General features: G+C 46.6%; 1 protein-coding gene across 1 annotated transcript; it reads right to left on the minus strand.

Moving 5' to 3' along the window:
* Positions 1–945: 945 nt before the first annotated feature.
* Positions 946–27,950, minus strand: ACTR5 (actin related protein 5). The gene is made up of 9 exons (XM_059133212.1): positions 27,514–27,950; positions 26,119–26,348; positions 23,458–23,627; positions 17,588–17,805; positions 16,691–16,873; positions 8,662–8,778; positions 7,708–7,847; positions 5,957–6,089; positions 946–1,526 (listed from the first exon to the last, which is right to left on the minus strand). Exons 1-9 carry the CDS (start codon positions 27,910–27,912, stop codon positions 1,269–1,271), a joined length of 1,848 nt encoding a protein of 615 aa, XP_058989195.1. The 5' UTR covers positions 27,913–27,950; the 3' UTR covers positions 946–1,268.

Genomic DNA, 27,950 nt, shown 5'->3' on the forward strand with positions numbered 1-27,950 from the left:
AGGCTGCTGAAACTGCTGACTGTGGGAGAGAGACCCCCAGGCCTACTAGCAGTTAGTGTGTTTCCTCTTCCTGGTGACGGGACAGGAAAACCTCCCTCACCTTCCCGGCAACTAGCCTTTCCTCACAGCTCATGCCTATCGCCGTCTCCTCAGTCCTCGGACTCTGGAGACCCTGGGTTGGCCCGAGTCTTCTTCCATCTCCACCACCACCACTGGGTCTTTAGTTCCTAACCCCCAAGGGCTGCAGATCTAGGAGATCGCCCCTGGAAAGCTGCATGAGCCAGCAGCTTCTGAGGCGGCCTCACAAGAGGCATGGAGACATGGAGGCTAGAGGCTCCATGGCATGTAAGTGGATAGATTCTGTGACAGGTCACTAGCGCCTCAGGGGCCTCTGGGCTCAATGAGCAGAGATGTTCCAGAGTTACAGTTCACCCCGAACAATCTCTACAAGAGAGAGGAGTCATTTGTCCATTTAAGATGAAGCTGCACGGGTACAGGGAATGGAAGGTTATGGCAAAACCGAGGCAGCTACAGGATTCACTTTTTCCAGACTCTTTCTTCTGAGAGGTCGAAGAAGTTAAGTAGCTAACAATCTTGTGGGTATGGAAAAAATCTGCAGGAAGGCCTCACAGGGTACAAGAGTTTTCAGCACAGAAAGTATGAACAAACATTAGGCTAAGGCCTCATTTCTGCCCATTCAGAAATGGACACGAAGCATGTACCTGATGGAGAAACTTTGTGCAGTTTGGTTACCCTCTTTGGGCCCTTTTTACTTATTTTAAGAGGAAATAATAGAAGGAAACATTTCCAGCTCCTGAGATCTCATGGGTGATTGCTTTGTTACACCAACATTACCTTTTCCTTATTCACATGTGAAAGGTCTCCACCTGCTGGACGTTCACACAATTTCTGAATAAAGTCAGATAAAGAGCTACATGGACAATATAAATTTTGAAGGATTTTTTAAATGAAGAAATAAACTTTTTACATCCTGTACAGCCCTGTCCTCCATTCCGTCTTCATTTACTGCTGCGGGAAGCTGAGGCCACAGCTCATCCTTGGTTCAGCAAAGACCAGAAAGTCTCTTCACGGCAGGAGCCCCCAGGTGAATGCAGTTCAGGAGGGTAACTTCCAGGGTCCCTTACTATTCTCCCCAGGAGAAATCCATCTCGCGGCCCAGCGCTGCCAGCAGGCTCAGGGAAGACCCAGCTAGTACAGCCACCATCCTCCACACTGGCCACTATGGCCCCAGATCCTGGGGGTGCCAGCTATGCCTGCTCGCCAGCACTGCCCCCACTGGCCGCGGAGCCTTTGCCGGGGGCCTGTGTGTCTGAGAAGCGTGAGGCCTGCTTGGGCAGGCGGATGGGGACATAGATGTTGGACGCACAGTGTTCCTTGAGGTACTCTCCCCCCTTCTCTTCATACTCTTTCCTGGTGATCCAGACTTCGTCATCGTCCAGGTGGTCCAAGGCCCAGTCCCGAGCGCCATACCAGGCGTCTAACACGGGGTTGGAAGCAAGCCGAACCTGAAACATAAAGAGCACTCAGCAGAGGGCTGTCTCCCCACCCAGGGCTCCAGAAGTGAGTGCTCAGCTGGCCCCGCCGCAGCCCCCTGCATGGTATCCCCAGAAATACACCCACGGGAGGGCCCTGGTGAGTAACTGCACCCTCCAAGTCCCTCTGAGCTGGGATGCCGCAGACTCCACAGGGCAACACGCAGAATGCCGAGCACGCCGGACTCAACTTCACAGCACCAATGGCTGCCAGTCACTTTCCGAACACCAGACCTGCCACTACGGGGCCAACGCTGTGGACCACAAGCGGCCAGCTGGAGAGAGGAAGTGGAGCGGGCGCTCCTCCTAGAGGAAAGGCCTTCCCGCCCCGAAGCCCACTCTGTGAGCAGAGAGAAGCAGGGGCTGACATGAGGTGGGTCTGGCCATGGTGACCAATGAGCCTCAGGAGCAGGGAGCAGAGAGGAGGGCCTGGGGCATTGTCCAGGATGCTGCCAGGGCTGTTTCCTTTGCTTATTGTCAGAGCAAGGCCATGGTCAGCAGCCCCGTGGGAGCCCCTCACCTCAGCTGACCTGACCGGAGCGGGGAACATCCTCTGTAGCTCAAACCACGCTTCCTGTTTCCCAGAGTCGCCACCTGCCTTCCCAGGCCCCTCCCCCTTCCCTTCCCCAACCTCAGGAGCTCCAGGGGTTTCAGAACTTTCTGAAGAAATGGGCAGGTGATGTAAAGTAGAGTCAGCAAGCAGAGAGAGAGGCAGATGAAGCAGAGACACCTGCACGGACCTCGGGAGACCGACTGATGGGGCTGACGTGGAAGGGACTTGTAAGAAGGGAACTGTCAATAAATTGGGACAAGAGCCCTTAAGCTCTGGCTCTGGAGCCAGGGAGAATGAGGGTAAGGCAGTGGGATACTCAGACTAAGTATTCAGTGAACAGGAGCTAGCATCATTCACACTGAAAAAGCAGTAAGATACACGGACTACAATGGGACACCACACACACAGGGAAGGAGGCTGGACATGAACCTCCTCGCACAGAGAAATAGTAATTAAAAAAAAAAAAGAAGAAAGAAAAGAAAAAGAAAAGCACAGGTCACAAAACAAGCTATCAAAATCTTTTTTTTTTTTTCTTGCTAAAATCAAACACAAGAGAAGAAAATGAACCAAATGTATATATTTAACTCACAGTGGCTGAACCACAGTGTTCTGATTTTTTTTCTATCCTCATTTTGGCTTGGTTAAATTGTCTGAGATTTCAGTAATGTTTTTAAATGTTTTGCTGGGATTTTTTGGACTTATATTGAGTTTATTCTTCATTTCACTTTTAAAACACTACTATAATTGAATATTAAAACGCTCTGCTGTTTAAATAAACCAACAGAAACTTAAGGAAAGTATGTACATGTACACATCTCAGGGTCTTAAATCGTTCACGTCTGAACTGCTGAATACATAACCTAAATGCTGAGTATCAGGTTAATTCTGGCCAGACATGCACTTATCACATCTGCAGCTGAAAAGGAGAGGCAACGGCCGAAGGGACGGAGGCTGAGGCTGTACCATGAGGCCAAACCAGCTAAAAGACAGCTGGGAAGAGGAATCTGGCAGCATTCCTACAGCTAATGGTCACAAAATAATTCACAGGATAGGCTTTTGTGATGGTCAAGAAACAGATCTTAAACATCCAATGATACGATGTGTCATCACAAGTCAAGCCCGCCAGCGTGCACCCGCGCACCCCTTCTGTACAGTCACCCACCCCTCCACTCTGCCCAGTCTCGCCCTCCTCCTGCCTCTCCCAACCACCACCTCTTTCTCAGTCTCCTTCATGGGCACACCCCGCCTCCCAAGGCCCTTAAATGCTGATGTTATGTAAGGCATAATCATGGACATCACCTATCCTTTTGGAGGTGCCCACTAACACCACCATTACGCTAGAGGATTCGAGTCCCCCCATCTGCCTTTCTCTGGAGCGCTCAGCGGCAGCCTATAAGTCACTGCTTTCCGGACATCCCACTGGAAACCCAACTCAACCTGCCCCCCGAAGTGGAACTCATTCGGCACCCTCGGCTCTTCCTCTCCCAATTCCTAGTCCAGGGAATGTTGTATTTGTCCCACCAACTGCCCAACCTAGGACCTGGGAATTGTTTTGGGTCCCACACTTTTCTCCCCAATCCAGCCTATTACTCAGTTCTCACAACTTCACTCTCTTAAGCTTTGGCACACGAACTCCCTCCTGCCCTCTCCCAATGTCTTCGGCTTACTTTCTGCATAGTCACCCAGTGACACGGAGCCAAGACCTAGGGCACGACAATTCACACGACAGTCCATCCTTCGCTAATGGAGGTGGGTCTAGTAAGGAATACAGGTAAGGAGAGGGAAGGCTTCTGGCAGATGTGACATCTAAGCCAGCCAAGGGAAACATGTGTATCAAGCTGGAAAGGGTATTCCAGACAAAAAGAACTAGCAGGTGCAAATGCCCTGAGGTGAGAAAACATGGCATATTGGGGAACAAAGTATAGGGTGGAAGGGGAAGTGATGAGAGGTAATGCTGGAGTAATTCAAGGTCAGATCACAGGAGATACTGCACACTGGTAGAGTGAGGACTCAATCCTAAAGCCTGGGAGCTTCCTAACTGGCCTCCTGCTTCTGGTATTTCTCCTGATACGCCATTTTCCATGACAGTCAAACAGCTTCCTAATATTCAAACTGAATGAAATGATTCCCATGATTAGACTCCTTCACGGTCCCGGGGGGCCTAAAAGAACAGCTGTGCAAGAAAGAGTTAACCCACAGGACTGATGGCTTTTAAGACTGTCCTTGGCTGGCACCTGCCAACCTGGACTTCCGGCAAGCCTCTACCAACGACTGGCAAAAGCAGCTCACTGCTCCTGACGTCTGCATAAATCATGCAGCTTATGCTGAACACCTGCTTCCTTCCGGGAGTCTGGAATTTGGGTCTGTGCCGGGCAGGGGGTGCCTACATGATCGGCTCCCAATAGAAACCCTCAACACTGAGTCTCTAATGAGCTTCCCTGGTTGGTGACATTTCACATGTACTGTCACAGCCCACTGCTGGGAGAATTAAATTTGTCCTGTGTGACTCTGCTGGGTGAGGACTCTGGGTGCTTGTACCTGCTTTCCCCTGGACGTCACACCATGCAATTTTAATCTGTACTCAATTTGCTTTGCTTCCTTTCAAACTGTAGCCATGAGTAAGATTACAAGTGAGTACAATATGTGATTATATTGTATATACATGAGTCCTGTGAAATCATGGAACCCGGGGTGGTCCCAGGGACCCTCCCCCCCATACAACAGCTAATGTATAAGTGTTCATTCTATGCAGGCCCTATGCTGAGCACTTGACCTGCACCAGCACAGTGAGCCAGCACAGTACTGAATACCCCTCTGTACCACTGACAAAACAAAGGCTTGGCAAAATCCTATAATGGTGGTGGTGAAGTAAGGACCAGAGCCCAGAGACCATGCCGTGGGTGTGAAATACATCATGCAGCACAGGGGACCAAGGTCAGCCTCTCAGCAGGATGTGTGGGGCCTGCTTATCTCTCCACCACAACCCCCTCCACTCCTCTGTAGCAACTCTATGCTCCAGCCACACTCAACAGCAGCTCACTCCCTCAGCAGGCTTCTGGCCCCTGGGCCTTTGCTCAAGCTAATCCCTCTCTACAATGCTTCCTCCATCCTACCCCATCCCACCCCACAGTGTCTAGATGGCACACACCTCCTTGTTCTAGGAAGACTCAGTTCCATGGAGACCTTCCTAAACTCCGAGATGGACAGGTGCCCCTGCTTGGATGCCCATCACATTCTGGGCTATCATGACCCATTTAATTGGCTGCTGCCCCTTAGGTAGCAAGTTCCTTACAGCTAGAGGCTGGGTCTAGGACATCTCGGCATCTGCGAGGGGGGCTGAGACCACATTTCTTAGAGATCGGGGATTCAGCAGGCACACTATGAGGTACCCATACCATACAGAAGAAAAAAATGTTTTGAAAGACAATGACATGGGAAAACACTCATGGCGGGTTAAGAAATGTAGGTTACAAGGCAGGTTACACTCACATACAGAGAATCTGTGCAAGAGAAGCTTCGCCCTTAGAATGAGGGGTGGGTGAAGAGAATGACAGTATACTCTCAGCGTGTACTCCTTGTAGTCCCTGAATTTTACTAGATTTGTGTCTTTTATCAGTTTAAAAAAAAAAAAAAACCAGAAATACATAAAACATGACTCCCATTCTGCTTTAAAAATTCAACATGTATCAAAGACCAGAAGAAAAGCCCCAGAAATGTTTACAGTGGCTATTTCTGGATGTTGGAACAGAAAGTAATTGCCCTCCTCTATGCTGTATTTATGACTTCTATAGTCAGAAAACAAATACTTAATGCTCTTTACACAACAGCTGGTTACGTGAACAAGCAGTACCTTAAAAGCAGACTGGAAGGGCCTCATCTCCAACAGCTCCTTCTCGATTCTACCTTTCATCCCAGGGTACATCATGTTTCCACCAGTGAGGAAAACGTTCTGAACAAGCAGGTCCTGAATGTCCTTTGAGTACCTAGGACAGAGAAGATTCCTTTTGGCATAGTCCTACAAACATAGGATCAGAGGAGAATGCCGATGTAGACACCTAAGGTTTTTTGGGCACCTGGGTGGCTCAGTTGGTTAAGCGACTGCCTTCAGCTCAGGTCATGATCCTGGAGTCCTGCACCAGGCTCCCAGCTCCACGGGGAGTCTGCTTCTCCTTCTGACCTTCTCCTCACTCATGCTCTGTCTCTCTCTCAAATAAATAAATAAAATATTAAATAAAAAGAAACCAACCAACCAACCTAAGGTTTTGGCACAGAACAGAAAACATCTGCACAGAGTGTCTTTAAAAAAACATTTCCAGGGGTACCTGGGTGGCTTAATCAGCCAAGCATCCAACTCTTGATTCCAACTCAGGTCATGACCTCAGGGTCATGAGACCGAGCCCCATGTTGGGCTCCATACTAGGCATGGAGCCTGCCTGAGATTGTTTCTTCCTCTCTCTTCCTCTAAAATAAATAAACTAATCTTTAAAAAAAAAAAAAAAACACCTTCAATTTTTCACTTATAACTTCATAGGATTCATTGCCTTAGCAGGATTAGAAGTCTTGTATCTCTTAGCACACTTTGAAAAAAAAAAAAAAAAAAAAAAAACTGACTTTATGGAGGACTGATTTCCAAACATTTTGATGAGGTCCAGCACCACAATCGAGAAACAGAACATTTCCATCACCCCAAAAAGTCCTGTCTCCCTTTTGCCGGCCCACTTTTCCAGCTGTGTGCTTTTCTTTTCCTTTTTTTTCTTAAATAACAGCTTTATTTTATACATTTTTGAGTACTTTCCCATTAAAACAAAGCTTAAAGCCACTCAAACACTGGCCACAATAGCTTTTCTTCCTTGCTAGGTGCCAGTTTTCATCCTGTTTCAACCGAGAGCAGCCAGAGCACTACAAATCATGCTCCCCACTTGTCCAGCTTGAATTGCAAAAACTCCCACCGCAGGAAAATGCCTGTATAAATGGGATGGGGGAGGAGCAGTTTATGGAAGTGCAAACTCTTAAATAAAATGTCTGCAAGGAGAAAAGAAACTTTTATAAGCTCTGCACACTTTTAGGATATTTAAATATCACCAGACTTCAATAATGTCAAGGTTTATACGAAAGCCACCATGCATATCTTGTTGTGCTGCTTAAACATCAAAGCATTTCTTAAAGAACATCAAATCAACTGAGCATTTACATTTTTAGAAAAAAATTACAGGGCGCCTGGGTGGCTCAGTCAGTTAAACGTCTGCCTTTGGCTCAGGTCATGATCCTGGAGTCCTCGGACCAAGTCCCACATCGGGCTCCTTGCTCACTAGGGAGTCTGCTTCTCCCTCTACCCTCCCCCGCCCCCAGCCTATGTGCACATGTGTGTGCTCTCTCTCTCTCAAATAAATAAAATCTTTTAAAAAAGAAAACAAAATTACAGAGCCTCCGTGATGTGCCAGGGTTGGGGAGAGCTAAAGAATACCATCTGAGCGCAGCAAGTCAATGAAAAGGAGGGTGTGGGGCAGATTTTCAAATAACCGACCATCTCATCTACCATTCATTGCAAAATCTGAGGAAACGGTTCTGGAAAATCCAAAGGGAAAGAAGGCTCAGCCTCACCTGTCCAGGATGTACTGAAGGGTCTCCGCTATCCCAGCCTGCTCCTCCCCTATGAGGGACGGCTGGAAGATAATTTCTGGAGCTCGAATTCTTTCTGTCCCGACAAACAGCTGATGGTAGGCTGCCAAGTTAAACACGGGCTTTAAAAACCCAAGGTTTAGAAGATATTTTTAGGCCACAGTGACAAACATTCCAGTTGCCAGTTCCCTCAAACTGTATTTCTTGTGCCAACAGAGATTCTGTCCTTCATTCCTTCTAAAATAACCTCTCCCCAACTCTCCTGATAGGAGAATCCCATTTCCTGCCTTTCTCCCACCTCTGTATTACAGATACCTTCAACTTTGCATCAGGAAATGGTCCCCGTGTTGCAGGGTAAGACAGCTGGGGAAGAGCAGCAGCGGGAAGGCCCAGCGCGGCCAGACCAAGCCTCCCGCCAGCACCGAGCTCAGCAGCCTGGGCCCCGCACAGCTGGGAAAGCACTCTCCCAAGTGAGCCCCAGACTCAGCACAGTCTGTCTGGCTGCCATTTGCCCCGCACAGCTGGGAAAGCACTCTCCCAAGTGAGCCCCAGACTCAGCACAGTCTGTCTGGCTGCCATTTGCCCAAAGGAGGATTAAGCACAATTACCATGTTTAAATTTAAATGAAACCAGTAAAGCTAGGTTTCAGGTCTAAAGTCCTCAATTACTTGCCTAAATATGTCTACCAAGGCGGACTGTTCCCCACAGGTTCACAATTTTAGTGCTGGAACCCCACTCCATCAATAGAAAAAGCCCTGACTTCAGATGTTTTAGTATTAGTACCCTAGCCCCCCACCTTTCTAGAAAATACAGCTGGAATTTTTTTTTTTTTTTTTTTTGCAAAAGTATTCCTGAAGAAGCAGACTAGGCCAGAGACTGGTCATCTATGCCAACAGTTTCAAAGCAGAAGCTTGGTGTGGGCTCCAGCGGTCTGACCTGGACAGTGGTCACTGGCTTCTCCACTTCTGGGGTTTCCTCTGAAAACAAGGGTTCAAAATCATTGATGCTTTCCACATCTTCCAGAGACGGTTCAAGTTGCTCCAGGTCAGGGGTCTAAGAACAGAAGAAGCAGAACAAAACAGCACCTGTAACTTCAGGAGGCCTTCACTCTAACAGCTCACAGTCATGAATAAGAACTGGTGCTTCAATCCATGTCCTAGAAGTTTATATAAGAACTATAAAAACTTTTCTGAACTATTAAAAAGAAGAAAAAGACATGTGAACACAAGGATTAAAAGCCTAAAAAGCCCGACAAGGGCTTTTTGCTCCGGTCCCCCTCGGCACGTAAACCTCAACTCCCACCTTCTCCCTGGAGCCCTCTGGTGGGCCCAGGGCGGGGGTGGGGTGGGGGGCAACAGCCACCTGCTGCCTGTGTTAGGTGTAAGACCACACATGCCAACTCTGGGGGAGACAGAGCAAGAGCTGGTATCCTACAGAGTGGCCCAGCCACCAGCAAAATCAAATAAATCTCTTAACGTTTAATCGATTCAAGTGCCAACACTGATGGGCTTTAATAAGTAGTCCCTTATCAGCCAGTCCACTGTGGGGGAAACATGACTAAGAGCTGCTGAGGTGGCAGAGGGCTTTGGGACTGTGGTGCTTTCCTCTTCAGCCACAGCCAACCTGGGTGGAGCCTACACATGCTGACATCACTTCCAGTAGAGGGCTTAGGGTATACTGTAATTTTGATCTGGATGAAAGAATTTGGGCAGGGGGTGGTGTGGTTCTAGGTGATACCTCTAGCCATCTATCGTTCTGCCATGTGAAAGGCAGAGTTCTACCTTCTGGACTCAAGGGGGAGAAGTTACAGGAAGAAATTCTATGCAAGAACGCTCTAGCAGTGACAGCTGTCGCAGAAAGGACTGTCTTAGGAGACAGTGTCTTGGGAGGACCCAAGCTGACTCAGGACTATCCACCTGGCATGCCCGAGGGGAGGTCCCTGCGTAGAGTATGTATCCTCTGAGTCTGGCCTTATCCTTGGAGTCTGTGACATATATAAATTACCCATATAATTCAGAGCACTTAAATACAATTCTCTAGAACATAATATATTGCCAATGTAAATTAGCACTCAACCTCCCTTTTTTAAAAGTTTTTTTTGTTTTTATTTTTAGAGAAAGAGAGTGCACATGAGTGGGGAGGGGCAGAGGGAGAGGAAGACAGAAAGAATCCCGGGCAAGCTCCACATTCATTGTGGAGCCCGACAGGGTTCAATCTCAGGATCCTGAGATCAACCGACTGAGCTACCCAGATGGCCTTCAAACTCATTCTTAAACTCGGCAATGCCCTTCAACACTCCTCCAGCACACACACACCACAACAGTCATACGCATATATGGCTTATAGAATGGGGGAAATTGGGGGTGCCTGGGTGGCTCAGTAGTTAAGCATCTGCCTTTGGCTCAGGTCATGATCCCGGGGTCCTGGGACTGGGCCCCACATCAGCCTCCCTGCTCAGTGGGGAAGCCGGCTTCTCCCTCTCCCACTCCCCCTGCTTGTGTTCCCTCTCTCGCTCTCTCTCCCTGTCATATAAATAAATATAAAAATCTTAAAAAAAAAAAAAAGAATGGGGGACAATGTATCCTAAATTCTGTTCAATAAAGAGGATTCTACTGTATTTAAGGAGAGAGTAAACCCTGGAAATGACGAGGAACACTCCTTCATCTGAGACTAGAGAGCAGGAAGAGAGGGGCTGTTTGGGGCACAGGTAATTTAAGGACAAAAGGAGGTGGGTTGGGAGGCAAGAATCCATGGACCCTGCTCTCAAAGAAAAGAGGCGAGAGCCATCTGAATACCGAATCTAATTCAGGAGCAGGCAACACGCTACTTCACGATCCTCCCTGCACAGATGACTTCTGTACTTCATGAGGAGGAAATGGGCTCATCAGGGGATTGAGACTTGCCCAAGATCATGTCACACTAGTAAGTGGTAGAAACTCAGAACAAGACAGATGGCCTAGCTCTGAAGTCTTTGCACTGTCTCAAGCCGAATTCTATACATCACTGAGTCTGAGTGCAGCAAGACAACTGGGCTCTGCGGGGATGGAAGAGCTATCCGAGGTCAGGGTGAACAAGAAGAGAACAGAAGATGTGCAAGAGGCAACAAGGCCAACTGAGAGAAATGACAGGCTTCTCTGCCCTGGCAGGGGCCGCAGAGCACTTGGGAAGGAGTGCCTCCCAGGAGGTCTGTGGTCTCTAATCTGGAAGATTCTCATCTCCCAGAAAGAAGCCCCACCCTTCGAAGAGCCTGTGCCTGTTCTGGCTTGGCACTGAACTCCAGGGTTCCAAGAGAGGATCAGAAACAGATTATGAAAACTCGGTCTCATTTGGTGGCTTGTCCTCTAGGACAACAAGCAACCAGGAGCGGTGCGGTGTTACAGAAAGAGGCGAGGCTTTAGGGTCACATCAGTCCAGTGCTGAATGGCAACCAGAGGGTCACAGTGGCACAGTGTGAGCCCACTTCCTCCTCTGTGAGTAGGGCACACCCCTAGGGCAGTGGTGGGGTGAGAAACGAACTCTTCTTCTAACCAGGCATTCATCTTGGCCCCTTAAGTAATTTTTATAATATCAGGCTGGTGGCATAAGAATGTCACCTGTGTATTTAAAATAACTATAGGCAAAACTTGTGGGTCCTTCCCCCAAATAGTAACGAGTAAAGGCAAGCCTTGGGCTCTACGGGGTTCTCCCTACCTTCTGCTCTACTCCCCGAACCCTCATCTTCCTCATCCTCATGCCGACCTCCAGTGCTCTGACCTCTCTGACCTCCCTTGTGCACATAACCTTCCTCTACCCACCCAGAAGCCCAATCACAACTGCCACCCTCCACCTCTACTCTACCCACTCTGCGGCTCCAACAGCCACTCTCAAATCCTAAAGGGCACCACCCAATGCTCTTTCTACTTCTGCTCTGGGGTAGACTGTATTTTTCAAAAACAGTCACAATGATATCTTCCATTCAACGTGCTCTTTCTCAAGGGGACTTTGGCACTCCCCCTGAAAGAGGTAGGGTTTAGTTCCTCCCTTGAATCTTAGCAGAGACCTGTGAAACTCCAGCCGATAGAGTATCCGTACATGCAGTGCCATGAGACTTCCAACATGAGGTCATACAAGGCCACACAGCTCCCTTCACCTTGACCTCTTGAAACATTGGCTCTCTGGCTCCTCTCCGTTGGGAGCCCTCTCCTGGAAACCAGTTGCCATGCTGAGAAGCCCATGGCACATGGACAGGCCACGTGTGGGTGCTCAGGTCCACCATCTCACTAGGCCTGGCCTTTGAGTCATCCCAGCCCAGGAGCCAGCAAAGTGAAAAGCCCTCCAGGGCTCCCAGTCCTCAAATGTCCAAGTCTTGCCAGCTGAGGCCCCGGGCAGCACAGAGCAGAGATCCCTGCCACGCTCTGTCTGAATTCCTGACCCGTCAAATTCATGAGCACCAATAGAAAGACCATTGTTTTATGCTAAGTTTGGGGTTCTTTTCCACATGGCAATGGGTAAGTGAACTAGGCTTCTCATGGGCATGAGCAAGAGTGGAGAAAGTCCCAGCTGCCGCTGGCGGGCCTGTGGTCCTCTTCTGCTCCCCTGTGAATGCCCTAGAGCAGGTGACCGCAACCCCTCCCAGCACTTCTCAGCCCCCTTCTGGTCACCACTGACAGTTCTCAGCAGCTCGTCTCAGGTGCTTCTATCTCTCCTGCATCCCACCTCTTTACCTATCCTCCTGTCCTTCCACGTTCCTGTGCCATCGCCCATCCGAGGCTAAGCCTGCCACCCCTGCTCTTAGAACACTCCATCAACCCTGCTGCTTTCTCATCTCTCCTCTCCCTCGGCCCCTGGGCCCCTAAGCACCGGCCTCCCCAATCATCTTTCTTTTCTCACTCCCCATGTGATTCTAGCTCCTTCCATAGCTGGGTCCTGGTAAATTCCACCTGAAGTCCCACAGAGACTTTGAAGATAAGGTGCTCAAACCAAAGGCACTCCTCCAGCCTCGGCCTTTCAGGAGCACCTCCGTGGGACCTCAGCGGGACCACAGTGAACCTGTAATTGGGTCACTTGGGTCTGATCCTCAGCACTACCTCTAGCTGTGCAACCCAGGGCAAATTTTTTCACTCTCCTAAACCTCAGTTTCCTTATCTGCCCAATGGAAACATCGTACTTACAGAACTGTGAAAACTCATCGAGGTGACGCTTGCAGAAATGCTCAGCTCAGGGTCTGGCACATGTCACACGTTCTATTAACAGCCACTGCCACTCCTGTCACCACTGCCCTTAAGTGGCACCCAAATCCTTGGCTGCCCCCTCTGAAGCGTCTCCTCCACCCCATCCCCCTGGCTCCTCTCCCACCCCCTCCATCAGCTCTCCCCCAGATTGCTGCCACACATCTCTACCCCGCCTTGCCACGTCCAGCCTCACCCCTCCCTAAACCCATCATCCTAACTGCCACCAGCTCTTTTCCTAATTTCACGTCTCCTTGGACTCTTTCCTTGCCAGAGAGCCTTTGAAGGTGCTGTCTGTAGGCCAATAGCCAGGCGGACTGACAAAGACCTCCGTAGGCTGGCCCTGCCTCCCTGCCCTGTCCCACCCCCCGTACCGCACACCCAACATACGGCAATCCCTGCACACGTGCTGCTTTGCATCTAAACATCTCCATCCATAATGTCCGTCCCTGCTTGCTTGCTATCTACTGAAATCATATCACCCTTCAGGGCCCAACTCACATATCCCAATCCTTTCTCAAAACTTCACCTAAATTCCCACACACATCTACCATCCCACCAGACAAGCTTCATTAGCAGCTATGTAGAATTCGATAGCCTTATTTTGTTAAGTACCAAGGAGCGCAGGAAATGTACCTTAATGGCATGCTAGTCCCTAGCATACCACGCCTACCACTGAGTGCTGAGCCCTGGGACACACCCTCCAATTTCCCTGGAACACAGGACTGTAAAATGCTTGAGTTTCAACAGGCTTCTTCAGCTACAGCAAAACCAGCATCACGCACCTTCACCTAGCTGTACTCAGAAGCATGCCCCCTTAAACATAACTTCTAAACGCCACTAAAAATGACAAAAAGAGGGGCGCCTGGGTGGCTCAGTGGGTTAAAGCCTCTGCCTTCGGCTCAGGTCATGATCTCAGGGTTCTGGGATCGAGCCCTGCGTTGGGCTCTCTGCTCAGCAGGGAGCCTGCTTACTCCTCTCTCTCTGCCTGCCTCTCCGCCTACTTGTGATCTCTATCTGTCAAATGAATAAAATCTTAAAAAAAAAAAAAAAAAGACAGAAAGATATTTTACTTATCCTAATTCGTAGGATTCAGAGAAATGAAGCTAAGACCTTCAAAGCCGACAATGGGCTATAGCGATCCTATAGAGAAGAGAGTCCTCTACCAGCTGGCTTCTCTCCCTCTACGGTTTGCCAGAGTCTCCACATGCACTGTGTGGCGTTCAGGAAAACAAACGGGCATTCTTTTGGAACTGAACAGAATGTTAGTTTGCCAAAGCACATCAGAGAAGATGCAGCATGGTTCCCTGGAACAATCTTGACTGAGTGGCCTAAGAACAAGCAGAGGCCAGGGCGCCTGTGGGGCTCAGGCGGTTAAGCATCTGCCTCCGGCTCAGGTCATGATCCCAGGGTCTTGGGATCGAGCTCCATATTGGGCTCCCTGCCTAGTGGGGAGTCTGCTTCTCCTACTTCTCCCTCTACCACTCCCTTGCTCGTTCTGCCAAATAAATAAATAAAATCTTAAAACAACAACAACAACAACAACAAAAAAGAACAAGCAGAGGCCAGCTCTGATCTTGGCTAATCAGGCAAGAGAACTTTCTACGTTAGGCTCATTGTGTTCTCCAACAAGCGATAGTGCTCTAAAACTGTGCCCCCACCCCACCCCCGCCGGCCACTGCTATGCTTACAGTGACAGAAGGCCAACATCCTCTAGTCCATTCCTTAGGAATGCTGACAAAGCCTATTCCTTTACAATATCCTCACCACAATACTTACAGAATAGCAAGGACTGGAACGGCCTAGTCTGTGGGGGGAAAAATGGATTTTTGAAAACACTGTAAGATAAAAATTTTGCCGGATTAATCCAATTTAGCCATTACCACTTGGACGGCATTTCAATATGAACTTTGATCCACATAAATCAATTCTCTCCATTCTAAATGAACTACACTGCTGGAAAACACTATAAATACTTTTGGAAAGGCAGAACTAGCCGGCTAGTGTTGTGGTCACATTTATCCCACGAAAATTACTGTAACCCTGATCAATAACAATCACCCTCAGTCAATGCTGACTGACCCTCAACGCTTTGGGGACAGATCAACTCATCCAATTCACTGTATATAGAAAAAATACTGAAAGTCCAACATTTCCAAACCTCCCCAAGCCCAGAGAGAATACATTCCTAGAGCACAGAATGAAGCAGGGATTTAATAATTACCTGCTATATGTATGAAGGAGTAGCTAAATCACAGCCTGTAACAAATGCAGAAAAGCGAACAAAGGGAAAACTAGCTCCTCAGCTGCTCGGAAATCACATTTTACAGTCCTTTGGGCTTTTCTTTTTAAATCTGAAATCCCTCGCCTGCCTGTGGCTTAGCGGCACATATCTGGCATAAAGATGCTAATGTCCGCCCAGTGTGTTAAGCACAACGAGAACTGAACACAGATGAATAGACAATAAAGGAAACATGGGTCTGGATCCCAGAAAACAGCTGAGAGCCGAAGCACAAGCGGGAAACTGGGAGAGGCGAGCGAGGCCAGGCACACGAGCTCTGTGAGGCTGACCTGGGGTGGCACACAAGAGTAAGAAAGCAGTCAAGGTCCCTCGCCCCCACGTCAGCCGTCCAGGAAGCCTGACTCGGGTCTGCTCTGACATGTATGCCCTGCCGGCTGCTGGCCTCCGGGAGTCTCAGCAGTGGGAGAGCTGGAGATGGACGATGACAGTGCCAAGGGTGTGAGTGAGGCTCCAGCTGCGAGCCCGGGGCAAGAACACACCTCCTGCTGAGCCTAGGGCTCTTCTGAAGTCAGCGGCAAGCAGCCGCGCCACGCCCAGCACCAAACTGGGTTTTTCCATGGGACTGCCTCTTTCTAAAAGTACAGGTTTTAGAATTTAAAGAAAGTCAATTGAAAAACAACAAGCCACCTAGCCAAACTGGTTAATCCCAGCCCAGAAGTGTCACAAGACAATGAACAAGTCCTTCATCTCAGAACTCCAGAGCGGACAGATTCAGGAACCACGCACACGCTTGTTAACACTTTCTTTCAGTTCTAAAGCCAGGCGACCCAACTCGTGAGTATGGGTATGCAGGGCCCAGTGTGAAGGAGTGCATCGTCTGGGGCCCTAACACGGCCCTGCCACCTGCCTTTACTCCACATCCGCACTTATTAACAGGCCACTGGCAGGGAAGTGAGAAGGAAAGACAGAGAACACCAAACAGCTTATCCAACAGTTACTTTTAGTCCTAAAAGGCTGATCTTAAATCAACGCACAGATATTATATTAAGCTCGTCTCCTAGTTGCTGTAAAAAAATCCATCAACTATCACAAAGCATGATCCTTGTCCTTAGGGGACATCAAGATGGAAAAGAAGTAAGCGAAACATCAACCACAATATATTTAAGAAAATATCAGGAAAAAGTAGAAGGGAGTGTGTGACTGACCCCAAATAACCATCGAAGTCTCGAGAATGTTCAGATTCAAGATGGCAGCACATCGCAGGTGTGGGACTGTTCTTTCTACTTTACATGCACAGTTCCCCATCCCAAGGGGGGCCAGAGGTCTACAGGATAAAAGCCCTCGGGTCAGGATGAAGTCGGTGCCATCTCCTCCCTGTCCACGTGCGCATGGACGGCACTCACTGCGCTGCCTTCCCAAGTGTGGTCACGTCTCTGATGTCAGCCTTCTCCAGGCACCCCTCCCACCCTCAGGCTAAATGACCCTGTGGGACCCTCCTCCCAAAGCCCCTTGGCACCTCTGGCTTGCTGTCCACCACATCCACCTCGAGGGTGACTTCTGACTGGAGGATCTTCTGCTTCGCCTGCTCCACCGCCGAGCTAAGCTTCTGGATGTAGGACTGCAGCTCTTCTGGGGAGTCCATGTTCAGTTCCACCAGAGCTTTGTGAAACTGATCCATCTGGCCGTCCTCTAGAAGTTCCTGAAACCCGAGCAGTCGCAATTCATCTTCAAAGACGACAGGGCAATCATCAACGGTAAGGAAAGAGAAGTGGCTTGGAAGCCACACGGAAACACTACAGCAGGAGGCGGCTCCCAGAACTCCCCTAGCCTTCCCCTCCACAAAATCTCACCTCCCACCCCAAATTCACATGCTGCCCTCCTCCCCAGCTGTCTCTAGGCTGCACTATAGCAGCCTCAGCACCACCTGAGTAGGCAAAACTAATCTACGGTGACAGGTGTCAGTCATTACCTTTTGAGGGGAAACATGGGAAAGTTACTGGCTAAGAGGGGACACATGGGAGGTTTCTGGTATGCTGGGAGTGCTCTGGATGGCAGACACACGGGGTGTTCCATGTTGTGAAAATCCACTGAGCTACACACTTGAGATCGGTGTACTTTATAGCATGTGTGCTACACTTCAATTAAAAAGTTATAAAACAAAGGAGATGATAAGGCCAAAGTAAATCAGTGAAGCCAAAGGCCACAACTCTCTCAGAGACACCTGCTGCTCAGTGCACGGTCTGGGTCCCCTGTGCGGAGGAGCTCCACACTGAGCACCCTCAGCTCCTTCTGGACCCCAAGGGGGAATCAGAGAGTCACCGCATTTCCTGGTGGAGGAAGAAGATCTAGGAAGACACCTTTCTGGGACTGCCTCATGCAAGGACTGGAGCCCCCTGCCGGGACACGCACGTACCTGCACGTAAAGCAGTCTGTCCAGCCGCTCCTGGTCCAGCTGCAGCTTCTCCTCCCGCCGGCGGGCGTTGAGCTCCTGCAAACGCCGCAGCTGCTGCTGCCGCCTTTCCTGCTTCTCCTCCGAGCTCAGAGTGCTGCCGAGGAGCTTGTTGGAAAACGGGAGCTGCATCTTGTGGACGTTGTTTTCATAATAATCAGGGCACCGCCATTTCTGCAGTTCTTCAAAGAAATAATTTTGGAAGTTACGGAATGGAAACACTATTAGCACAGAAATTAGAAAGTCAATACCAGGGTTCCAGACGCAGGTAAGGTGGAGAAAGCCCGAGCCACCCAATCTCTGACTGTACCCCGTCGACAAAATGCAGCTGTGCCACCTGGACATAATGCCCACAGATCTGTTCTCAAAGAACTGGGACGTAAAGTTCGCCCAACAGCCACGATAGCAGAAGGAAACTCAGAACATCAGGAAAGATATTAGCAATAGAAAAGATGAAAATCGCGTTCAATGTGATCGACTAACCTCCTCTTCAGTTCCTTAAAATATGTTTGACAATTCAAAGTGAAAAACCATTAAAATGGCTGTTGGGTTTCCAACATTTGTACATGTGATACATAAGACAACCCAGCATAAAGGAGAAAGGAGCCTCTGGGGTGCTAACACTGACACATGCCACTCGAAGTAATAAAGAAGAGATTCTAAAAACAGTGAGAGGGGCCCCTGGGTGGCTCAGTGGGTTAAGCTTCTGTCTTCAGCTCAGGTCATGATCTCAGGGTCCTGGGATCAAGCCCCACATTGGGCTCTCTGCTCAGCAAGGAGCCTGCTTCCCCCCTCTCTCTGCCTAGCTCTCTGCCTACTTGTGATCTCGTTCTCCATTAGATAAATAAATAATCTTTTAACATAAATAAATAAATAAAAATAAAGTCAGTACGAAAAGTCTACTGATTATAATCTCAGGGCAGCAGTGCCTGGGTGGCTCAGTGGGTTAAGTCTCTGCCTTCAGCTCAGGTCATGATCCCAGGGTCCTGGGATGGAGCCCCTCATCAGGCTCTCTGCTCAGCAGGGAGCCTGCTTCTTCCTCTCTCTCTTCCTGCCTCTCTGCCTACTTCTGTGTACTTGTGATTTCCTCTGTCAAATAAAATAATAATAATAATAATGATAAACATCTCAGGGCAACCACTAAAAAATTACACAGAGAGATACAGTAAAAACACAATAGGTAAATTAAAATACCAATACCAAAACAAAATTTTTAAATATTCAAATAACCCCAAAAGAACTAAATCCAACATATGAATAATTAATTTTAAATGGCCTTACCAGACTAGTTAAAAGATAAAATCTGATACGATGGGTTAAAAAAAAAAAAAAAAAAAAAACCCCAACTATTAAGAAACTCATTCTGAATATAATGATATAAGTAGATTAAAAAGATGGAAAGACCATTCCATGCAAGCACTCAGCAAAATAAAGATGAAGTGGCTGTATTAATATCCAAGTAGACATCAAAGCCAAGAAAAGTACAAAGGATAAAAAGGGATACTGTATAATGATACTATATAATGATACTGTATAATGATAAAAGGTCAACTCATCAAGATAACCTAAGAATTCTAAATATTAAATTACCTAACAAAAGTGTTTTAGATACTTAAAAGCAAAAACTGACAGATATGAAAGGAGAAATAAAAAATTTACAATTACTCCTTGAGATTTCAAAACTCTTAACTGAGAGCTATAGCATGGAAAAGGAACAGGGACATAGAAGAACTGACCATCACCATCAACCAGTGAACCTAAACATCACAGAATATTCCACTCAACAGCAGAGTCCATGTTCTTTTCAAGGATAAATGGAACATTTGCCAAAGGAGACCACGCCACAGTCATAAAATAAACCTTCACAAGTTCCACTGATACGACATAATGAAATTAAAATAGAAATAAGTCACAGAAATACAACACAAGTATCTCCAAATACTTGGCTAAAAAGCAACACCTTTCTAAGGGCAGCTGGGTGGCTCAGTCGGTTGGGCATTTGCCTTCGGCTTAGGTCGTGATTCATGATCCCTAGGTACTGGGATCAAGTCCTACATGGGACCGCCTGCTCAGCTGGGAGTCTGTTTCTCCCTCTCCTTCTGCATCCCCCGTTTGTCTGAACTTGCTGTCTCTCTCAAATAAATGCATGGAATCTTTAAAAAATAAAACACCTTACTTATTTTGCCTTTTAGCTTTCCACATCAACTATTTATTAAAATATCAAGTTGGATTTAACCCTTAAAACTTGAAGGTGATTTTTTAATTAAATTTTTTATTTTAATTCCAGTATAGTTAACATAATAGCGTTAGTTTCAGGTGTACAATATAGTGATTCGACAGTTCTATACGACACCCAGTGCTCATGCAAGCGTGCTCCTTAATCCCCATCACCTATTTCACCCATCCCCCCACCTTCCTGCCCTCTGGTAACTATCCATTTGTTCTTGATAGTTAAGAGTCTGTTTCTTGGTTTGCTTCCTTTTTTTTTTCCCTTTGTTCATTTAGTTTTGTTTCTTAAATTCTACATATGAATGAAATAACATGATTTATCTTTCTCTTATTTCACTTAGCATAATACTCTAGCTCAATGCATGTCATTGCAGATGACATGATTTCATTCATCTTTATGGCTGATAATATTCTATTGTGTGTGTATCTATGTGTGTGTGTACACACACACACACACACACACACATCTTCTTTATCCATTCATCTATCAGTGGACACTTGGGCTGCTTCTATAATTTGGCTATTGTAAATAAGGCTGCTAAAAACATAGGGAACACATATCCCTTTGAATTAGTGTTTTTGTGTTCTTGAGATAAATACCTAGTAGTGTGATTCCTGAATCACTGGTGGTTCTATTCACTTTCTGAGGAACCTCCATGCTGTTTTGCAGGGTGGCTGTACCAGTATGCATTCCCACCAACAGTGTAGGAGGGTTCCTTTTTCTCCATATCCTAGCCAACACTTGTTTCCTGTGTTTTTTATTTTAGCCATTCTGAGAGACATGAGATGGTATCTCCTTGTGGTTTGTTTTTTTTTAATATTTTATTGATTTATTTAACAAAGAGAGACAGATCACATATAAGCAAAGAGGGGGGAAGCAGGCTCCCCACTGAGCAGAGCCCAATGTGGGGCTTGATCGCAAGACCCCGAGATCATGACCTGAGCTGAAGGCAGAGGTTCAACCCACTGAGCCACCCAGGTACCCCTCCTTGTGGTTCTGATCTGCATTTCCTTGATGGTGATGGTGAAAAGATGGTGATGCATCTTTTCACGTGTCTCTTGACCATCTGTATGTCTTCTTTGGAGAAATGCTTCCTCATACCTTCTGCCCATTTTTAATCAGATTATTTGTTTTTTGGGTGTTGATCTGTGTAAGTTCTTTATATATTTTGGATACTAACCCTTCACTGAATGTGTCATTTACAAATACTTTCTCCCATTCCACAGGTTGTCGTCTAGTTTTGTTGACTGTTTCCTTCACTGTGCAGATTTTTATTTTGATGTAGCCCCAATAAAACAACACATTTCTAAATAATCAATGGTTCATAAAAAGAAATCTTGAGGGAAATTAGAAAAGAAGTGAATTCAATAAAAATGAAAACATATCAAAATCTATCGAATGTAGAAAAAGCAATGCTGAAGGAGAAATTTGCAGCATTAAATGTTTATATTACAAGAAGAATGATCTCATGATAATCTGAACTTCTATCTTAAGAATCTAGAAGAGAGCAAACTAAACCTAAAGCAAGTAGAAGGAAATAATAAAAAGACATCAATGAGATTACCTAAATAGTCCTATTGAGATTACCTAAATAGTCCTATATCTATTAAACTGAATCCATAGTTAAGTCTTCAGAAAAAGAAATCCTCAGGCTCAAATAGTTCCACTAGAGAATTCTATCAAACATTTACAGGAAAAAAAAATCAATTACCTACACAATCTTCTTCAGAAAATAGAAAAAGTGGCGACGTGGGGGAGATGCCTGGGTGGCACAGTCAGTTAAGCATCTGACTCTTGGTTTCGACTCATATCATGATCTCAGGGTCGTGTCAGGCTCAAGAGCTTGAGCATGAAGCCTCCTTAAGATTCTCTCTCCTGCTGCCTTTTCCCCACCAAAATCAATTTAAAAATTTTTAAAAAGAAAAAGAGGGAACACTTTTCAGCTAATTTAACAAGACCAGCATCACCATGATACCAAGATCAGACAAAGATCACATAAGAAAACTATAGACATAAAACCCCATAAAATATTACCAACTCAAATAAAGCAACATATAAAAAGAATAATATATCTGAGCAACTGGGGTCTATCACCCACCCAATCAAGGCTAGTTCAACACCCAAAATCAACCATTATAATCTTCCCTATGAATAGTCCAAAGCAGAAACACCATAGGATCCTATCAATTGGTGTAGAAAATGCATTTCACAAAATTCTAAATCCATTCATGATAAAAATACTTAGTAAAACTAGGAACGGAAGGGAATTTCCACAGCTTGATAAAGGACATCTGCAAAAAAACTTCTCATTAACATCATATACTTAATAGTGAAAGACTATGTCCTCCACCACCTCAAAAACAGGCTCTGGGCACAAGACAAGGATGCCCACTATCACCACTCTATTCAACACTGTACTGCAAGTCCCAGCCAGTAAAATAAGGCAAGAAAAAAGGAGAAAAAAAAAAAAAAAAAGCAAACAGATTGGGAAGGCACAAATAAAACTGTCCCAATTCACAGATGATACGTCTATAAAAAATTCCCAAGGAGGGGCGCCTGGGTGGCTCAGCGGGTTAAAGCCTCTGCCTTCGGCTCAGGTCATGATCCCAGAGTTCTGGGATTGAGCCCCGCATCGGGCTCTCTGCTCAGCGGGGAGCCTGCTTCCTGCTCTCTCTCTCTCTCTCTCTCTGCCTGCCTCTCTGCCTACTTGTGATTTCTGTCAAATAAATAAATAAAACCTTAAAAAAAAAATTCCCAAGGAATCTACAAAAAACTAAAATAAATTTAGCAAAGGCAAAGAATATAAGGTCACCACATAAAAATTAACTGCATTTCTATACATGAACAATGAGCGAGTGGAAACTGAAAGAAACAAGCAAAGAAAGGCGGAGGCATAAATCGAACAGAACATGTACAGGATTAATATGTCAAAAACTACAAAATGCTGAAGAAAGAAATCAATAAAGACCTAAGTAAATGGAAAGACCTACTACATTCATGGATTAGAAGATTCCATATAGTACAAAATGTCACTTCTCCCCAGTCTAGATTTAATATTAGATCCTGACTTATATTGTTTTTGGATTTTTAATTAAAATGTTGCTTTATATCCAATCTAATCCACAGATTTCATATACTTTCAATCAAAATCCCGACAGAACATTTTTGTAGATATGAACAAGCTAATCCTAACATCTATATGGAAAGGCAAAGGAAGTAAAATAGCCAAAGCCCAGGGCACCTGGGTGGCTCAGTGGGTTAAAGCCTCTGCCTTCAGCTCAGGTCATGATCTCACCCTGCATCAGGCTCTCTGCTCAGGGGGGAGCCTGCTTCCTCCTCTCTCTCTGCCTGCCTCTCTGCCTGCTTGTGATCTCTGTCTGTCAAATAAATAAATAAAATCTTTAAAAAAAAAATTTTTTTTTTTTAAATAGCCAAAGCCCTTTTGAAAAAGAACCCACATACATAGTTATCAGTTTACTGAATAGTTTAAGCAAATCCGAAAAGAGGGGATACTATAAGGCAGAAGAGTCACCATGGGAACAATTTAAGCAACACTCTCCATGTACAGTATCTACAAGCCACAGGCAAATGCCCTCTTCGTTACCTTCCACATAATCTTCAGCAACGTAGCTGTGCTCATGCAGGATCTCCTCCATGCGGCTCAGAGTGATGGCTGCCAGGTGCCCAGGATACTTCAGCTGCAGGAGGCGCTGGAGGTAGCCAGCTGCTTGGCTTCCTCCCAGATTGATGCGCTTGCAGTTTTTAGCATCTAACCTACAATCAAGGAATGGAAAACAGCACTGACATTGTGGCAACGTGGAAGAAAGAACAGGAAACATTTTGTGGGGAGTTCGGGGGAAGGATAACAATCCAGATGAACAAAGAAGAAAAAGACCCACTGAGGGAATAGAAAACTCTACAGATGAAGGGACAATAAAAGGGTCCTCTTAGACAATGCAGGAAATCCTAGTCCACACACAGACACACTGGCACCTAACTTTCGGAAAGAGTCTCAGAAGGAAACAAGGTTCAATGGGAAGATTGTGTACTCCAAATTCAGACTCTTATGTCACCTGTCAGGCGTTTCTCCTAACTGTGGTCCTTATAGAATTAGCTGGGGGAAATGTTAAACATGCCAAATTCTCAGGACTCATTTCCTTTGGGGTAGTCCTGGGAATACACATTTTAACGAGCTTCCCAGGTAAACGTAGCACAGGCTGGAGTTGGAGAACCCCTCCCCTAGATAGTCCGCCTCTACTGATGTATCCACATTAAGTAAGCAAGCACACACTGGTTTACTGTGATCTCCTAAAAGGACCAGGTTCCTTTCACATGATGTGAAGGGGAAGAGAACCAGAATGATGACATTCTTCTCAGTGTGAGAAATTGAGAGGAGCGGAGCACGAGGATCTTGCTGCACGGACATGCTGCTGTGATACCACAGCTTACCAGCAGATGCCAGTACAGAGCAGGCTAGGCTCCACTGTGCTCATTTCTTAGCTTTCAGGTAAAATACTTTTCTCTCGATATGCTATAAAACTAACAATGTTATTTTTAATTTCCACATATTCTGTTTACATAAAATATAAAATTCCATATACCAGGAGTATTCAGTAATGTATAAAAGAAGTATTATCAGGCGCCTGGCTGGCTCAGTGGGTTAAGCCACTGCCTTCGGCTCAGGTCATGGTCTTGGGGTCCCAGGATGGAGTCCCACATCGGGCTCTCTGCTCAGCGGGAAGCCTGCTTCCCCCCCCCTCTCTCTGCCTGCCTCTCTGCCTACTTGTGATCTCTCTCAGTGTCAAATAAATAAATAAAATCTTAAAAAAAAAAGTATTATCTTCATAAATTTCTGTAGAAACTTTAAGAGAAATGACCACCTTCAGTCTCAATGAATTCAACAATTATTTTAACTTAAACATTCAGACTCTTTCATGGCTCACAAAATGCCATCACCAACATTATCTCATTTCATGCTCAGGGTAGCCCCGAAAAATCAGTTCTTCCCCCATTTTACATGTTAAGAAGCTAAGTGAAGAGGGCAAATAACCTCATCCTCAATAGGGTTGCAAACCCAGGTACTGGATTCCAAAACCAAGGCTCCACTCCCTACTTACATGCCCTCTTTATGCAATAAGAAATTATCTCAGGAGAGTACAATACTGGCCAAGTCTCTTCTCAGATAATAAAAGTCCAACTATTAAATGAAAACATGTTTAGAGGCACCTGGATGGCTCAGTCAGTTAAGCGTCTGCCCTCAGCCGGGGTCACAATCCCAGGATCCTGGGACTGAACTCTGCATCAGACTCCCTGCTCAGTGGGGAGCCTGAGTCTCTCTCTCCGCTTCCCCCTGCTCTCTCTTTGTCAAATAAATAAAATCTAAAAAAAAAAAAAAAAAAAAAGGTTTAAAAATGACAGAGATTGGTGCACCTGGGTGTCCCAGTGGATTGAACCTCTCTGCTTTTGGCTCAGGTCATGATCCCAGAGTCCTGGAATCTCTGCTCAGCAGGGAGCCTGCTTCCTCCTCTCTCTCTGCCTGCCTCTCTGCCTACTTGTGATCTCTGTCAAATAAATAAATAAAACCTTAAAAAAAAAAATAACAGAAACTACTCTAACCTTTTATCCATCTTGGAAATACTTAATAAGTACCTCTATTATGTGCCAGGCACTGTATCTGAAAAAAAAGGTCTAAACAATCATGATTAAAGTGCTTTAAACAAAAAAATAACCTCTTAATAAAAAAGTGACTCCAGAACACAAAGATTATTTAAATTATTCAAATAATTTTTTTTTAAAGATTTATTTATTTGAGAGAGTGAGCATGAGTGAGTGGGAGATGCAGAGGAAGAAGAGACTCCTTGTTGAGCAGGGAGCCCGGTGCAGGGCTCGATCCCAGGACCCTGAGATCATGACCTGAGCCGACGGCAGACGCTTAACCAACTGAGCCACTCAGGTGCCCCTAAATTATTCAAATAATTTATTCAAAACATTTTATGGAGCACCCACTCTATGTTAGCTATTTTGGCCATAATCCAAAATAGGAAAAATTCTAGAATTATGGATTTGGACCTCAAAGACCATCTACTGCAACTCCCTCCAGGAGGTCACAAAGGATGGAAGGTGAATTGACTCAACTGAACCAAGTCCGGAGGCCAGTTCACAGTTCAATACCTGTTCTTTCCATTTCAGCTTTCAAGCAGGCACTCAATAAATGTTTCCTGAATGCTTCTCAAAACAGCACTCAAATGCTGTCAGGGTTACTTACCTCCCTTCTAAGATGGGCAAAATATGTGTACACTGGTATCCAGAGGAAATGATGAGCCCACTGGACATCAAGTTCTTTGGCTTATTGTGGTAGAAGCTGAAGAGGCTGTCTATTCCATACGCAACCTTAGGAATCCCATAGCACTCAAAAAGAAGCTCAGACATCATTTGTCGAGAATACAGTGGGTTGCACACAGCTTCTGTCAAAACTATGGGATGATCAACACAGCCCTACTTTGAAAGAAAAGGGAGAACAAAGAGTAACAAAAGAATACTCTTTTTAAAGCATAAAAGAAACCAAAGTCCTACTGTAAAGACTGAATTTACTTTTGGTCTCCAATCAAAAACCTGACCAGAAACAACTATAAAACACTCATCTCATCTTTACTGGAAGCTGTTTTAGGAAATATGAAAGTAGGGTCAATTTAAGGTTATTAAGTCAAGCCCCATCCAAACTGTCAGCAAATCATGTTGGCTCCATCTTCACTTTACCTCCAGAATCTATTTGCTTCTACCAGATCCCCCTCCCCGGTCTCCTTCACCTAAGTCACTACCACCTCTCACTTGGGTTATTACAACAGCCACCTTACTGGTCTTCTGGTTCTACCCTATAACCCATGCCAGTCCAATCTTCATAGCAGCTATAGTGATCCTTTTGGAACAGAAGTCATGTCCTTCCTTTGCTAATCGTTCTTCTTTCACAAAATTAAAAGGCAAATGGGATTTGCTCCATCACCTCTCTGACTTCCTCCTCCAATTACTACTCTCCCCTCATTCGGGCTGCTCTTAGGATTAAGGCACACTCCTGCCTCAGGGCCTTTTCACTGGCTGTTCCCTCTGGAATACTATTCACTCACATTCACATGGCTTACTCCCTCAAACACCTCTTTCAATCCTTGCTGGAACCTCTCCCTGAGTCCTGCTCTACCCTGACCATCTGAAAAAATGCAATCCTCTCCTCTCCTACCATGCCTAAGAATCTACTACTAAATTCTACTGCTTATTAGTCTGCCTTTTCATACTAGAATGTCTTTCCTTTCTAGATCTACAGCACAGTAAATTTTGTTACACTCACGGATGTAGTCTAGAAAAGTGCCTGGCACAGAGAAGGTGCTCAATACAGTTTAGTTAATAAATGAATCTGACAACAAACGAGCACCCAAATGTACGCGGCAAGAGAGAAGGAGCATTGTTTATTGTTCACTGCTGTACTCCCAAGAGCCTAGCCCAGAGCTTACACACGTTGGGCGCTTAAGATTTATTCGACTGGCTGGCTGAATGACTAAATGACAATGAGAACTACCATAGTGACGACGTCCTCTCCCAAAGTGGAGTGCGGGGAGCTGCGACCTCACCCCTCCCCTCAAGCCCAACCCACATCCCCCCACCGCTTCACCTGTGAGGAGACACCCAGGTGCTGGAAGCTGTAGTCCAGCAGCAGCTCCTGCAGCTCCAGGTTGACCGGTACGTTGCGGTCGAAGGGTGAGCGCAGCATCCAGCGCAGCGGCTCCAGGCTGCCCAGCGCGTTGCCCACCTGCGGGCCCGCCCCGCCCCGAGCCCCGCCCCGCCCGCGGGCGCACACGGAGCGGAACTGCAGGCGCGGCTCGGGGCCCGGGTCCGGTCCGGGGCATGCCCAGCCGGCGCGGGCCTGGAACGACCCGTTGTCCAGCACGAGTGGCACCGGCAGTGGGCCGAGAGCACCCGGGCCGGCCTCCAGCACAGGGTCTGGCGCGGCGCGGGCATCGCGGAACGGGAAGACGTTCGCCACCGGACCGGCCGCACCGGCCGCCGCCATTTTGGAGCGCGCACGCTGTGCCCGCCCCTCGCCGTAGC

Source organism: Mustela lutreola, chromosome 9, assembly GCF_030435805.1.
Source record: "Mustela lutreola isolate mMusLut2 chromosome 9, mMusLut2.pri, whole genome shotgun sequence".
NCBI lineage: Eukaryota > Metazoa > Chordata > Mammalia > Carnivora > Mustelidae > Mustela > Mustela lutreola.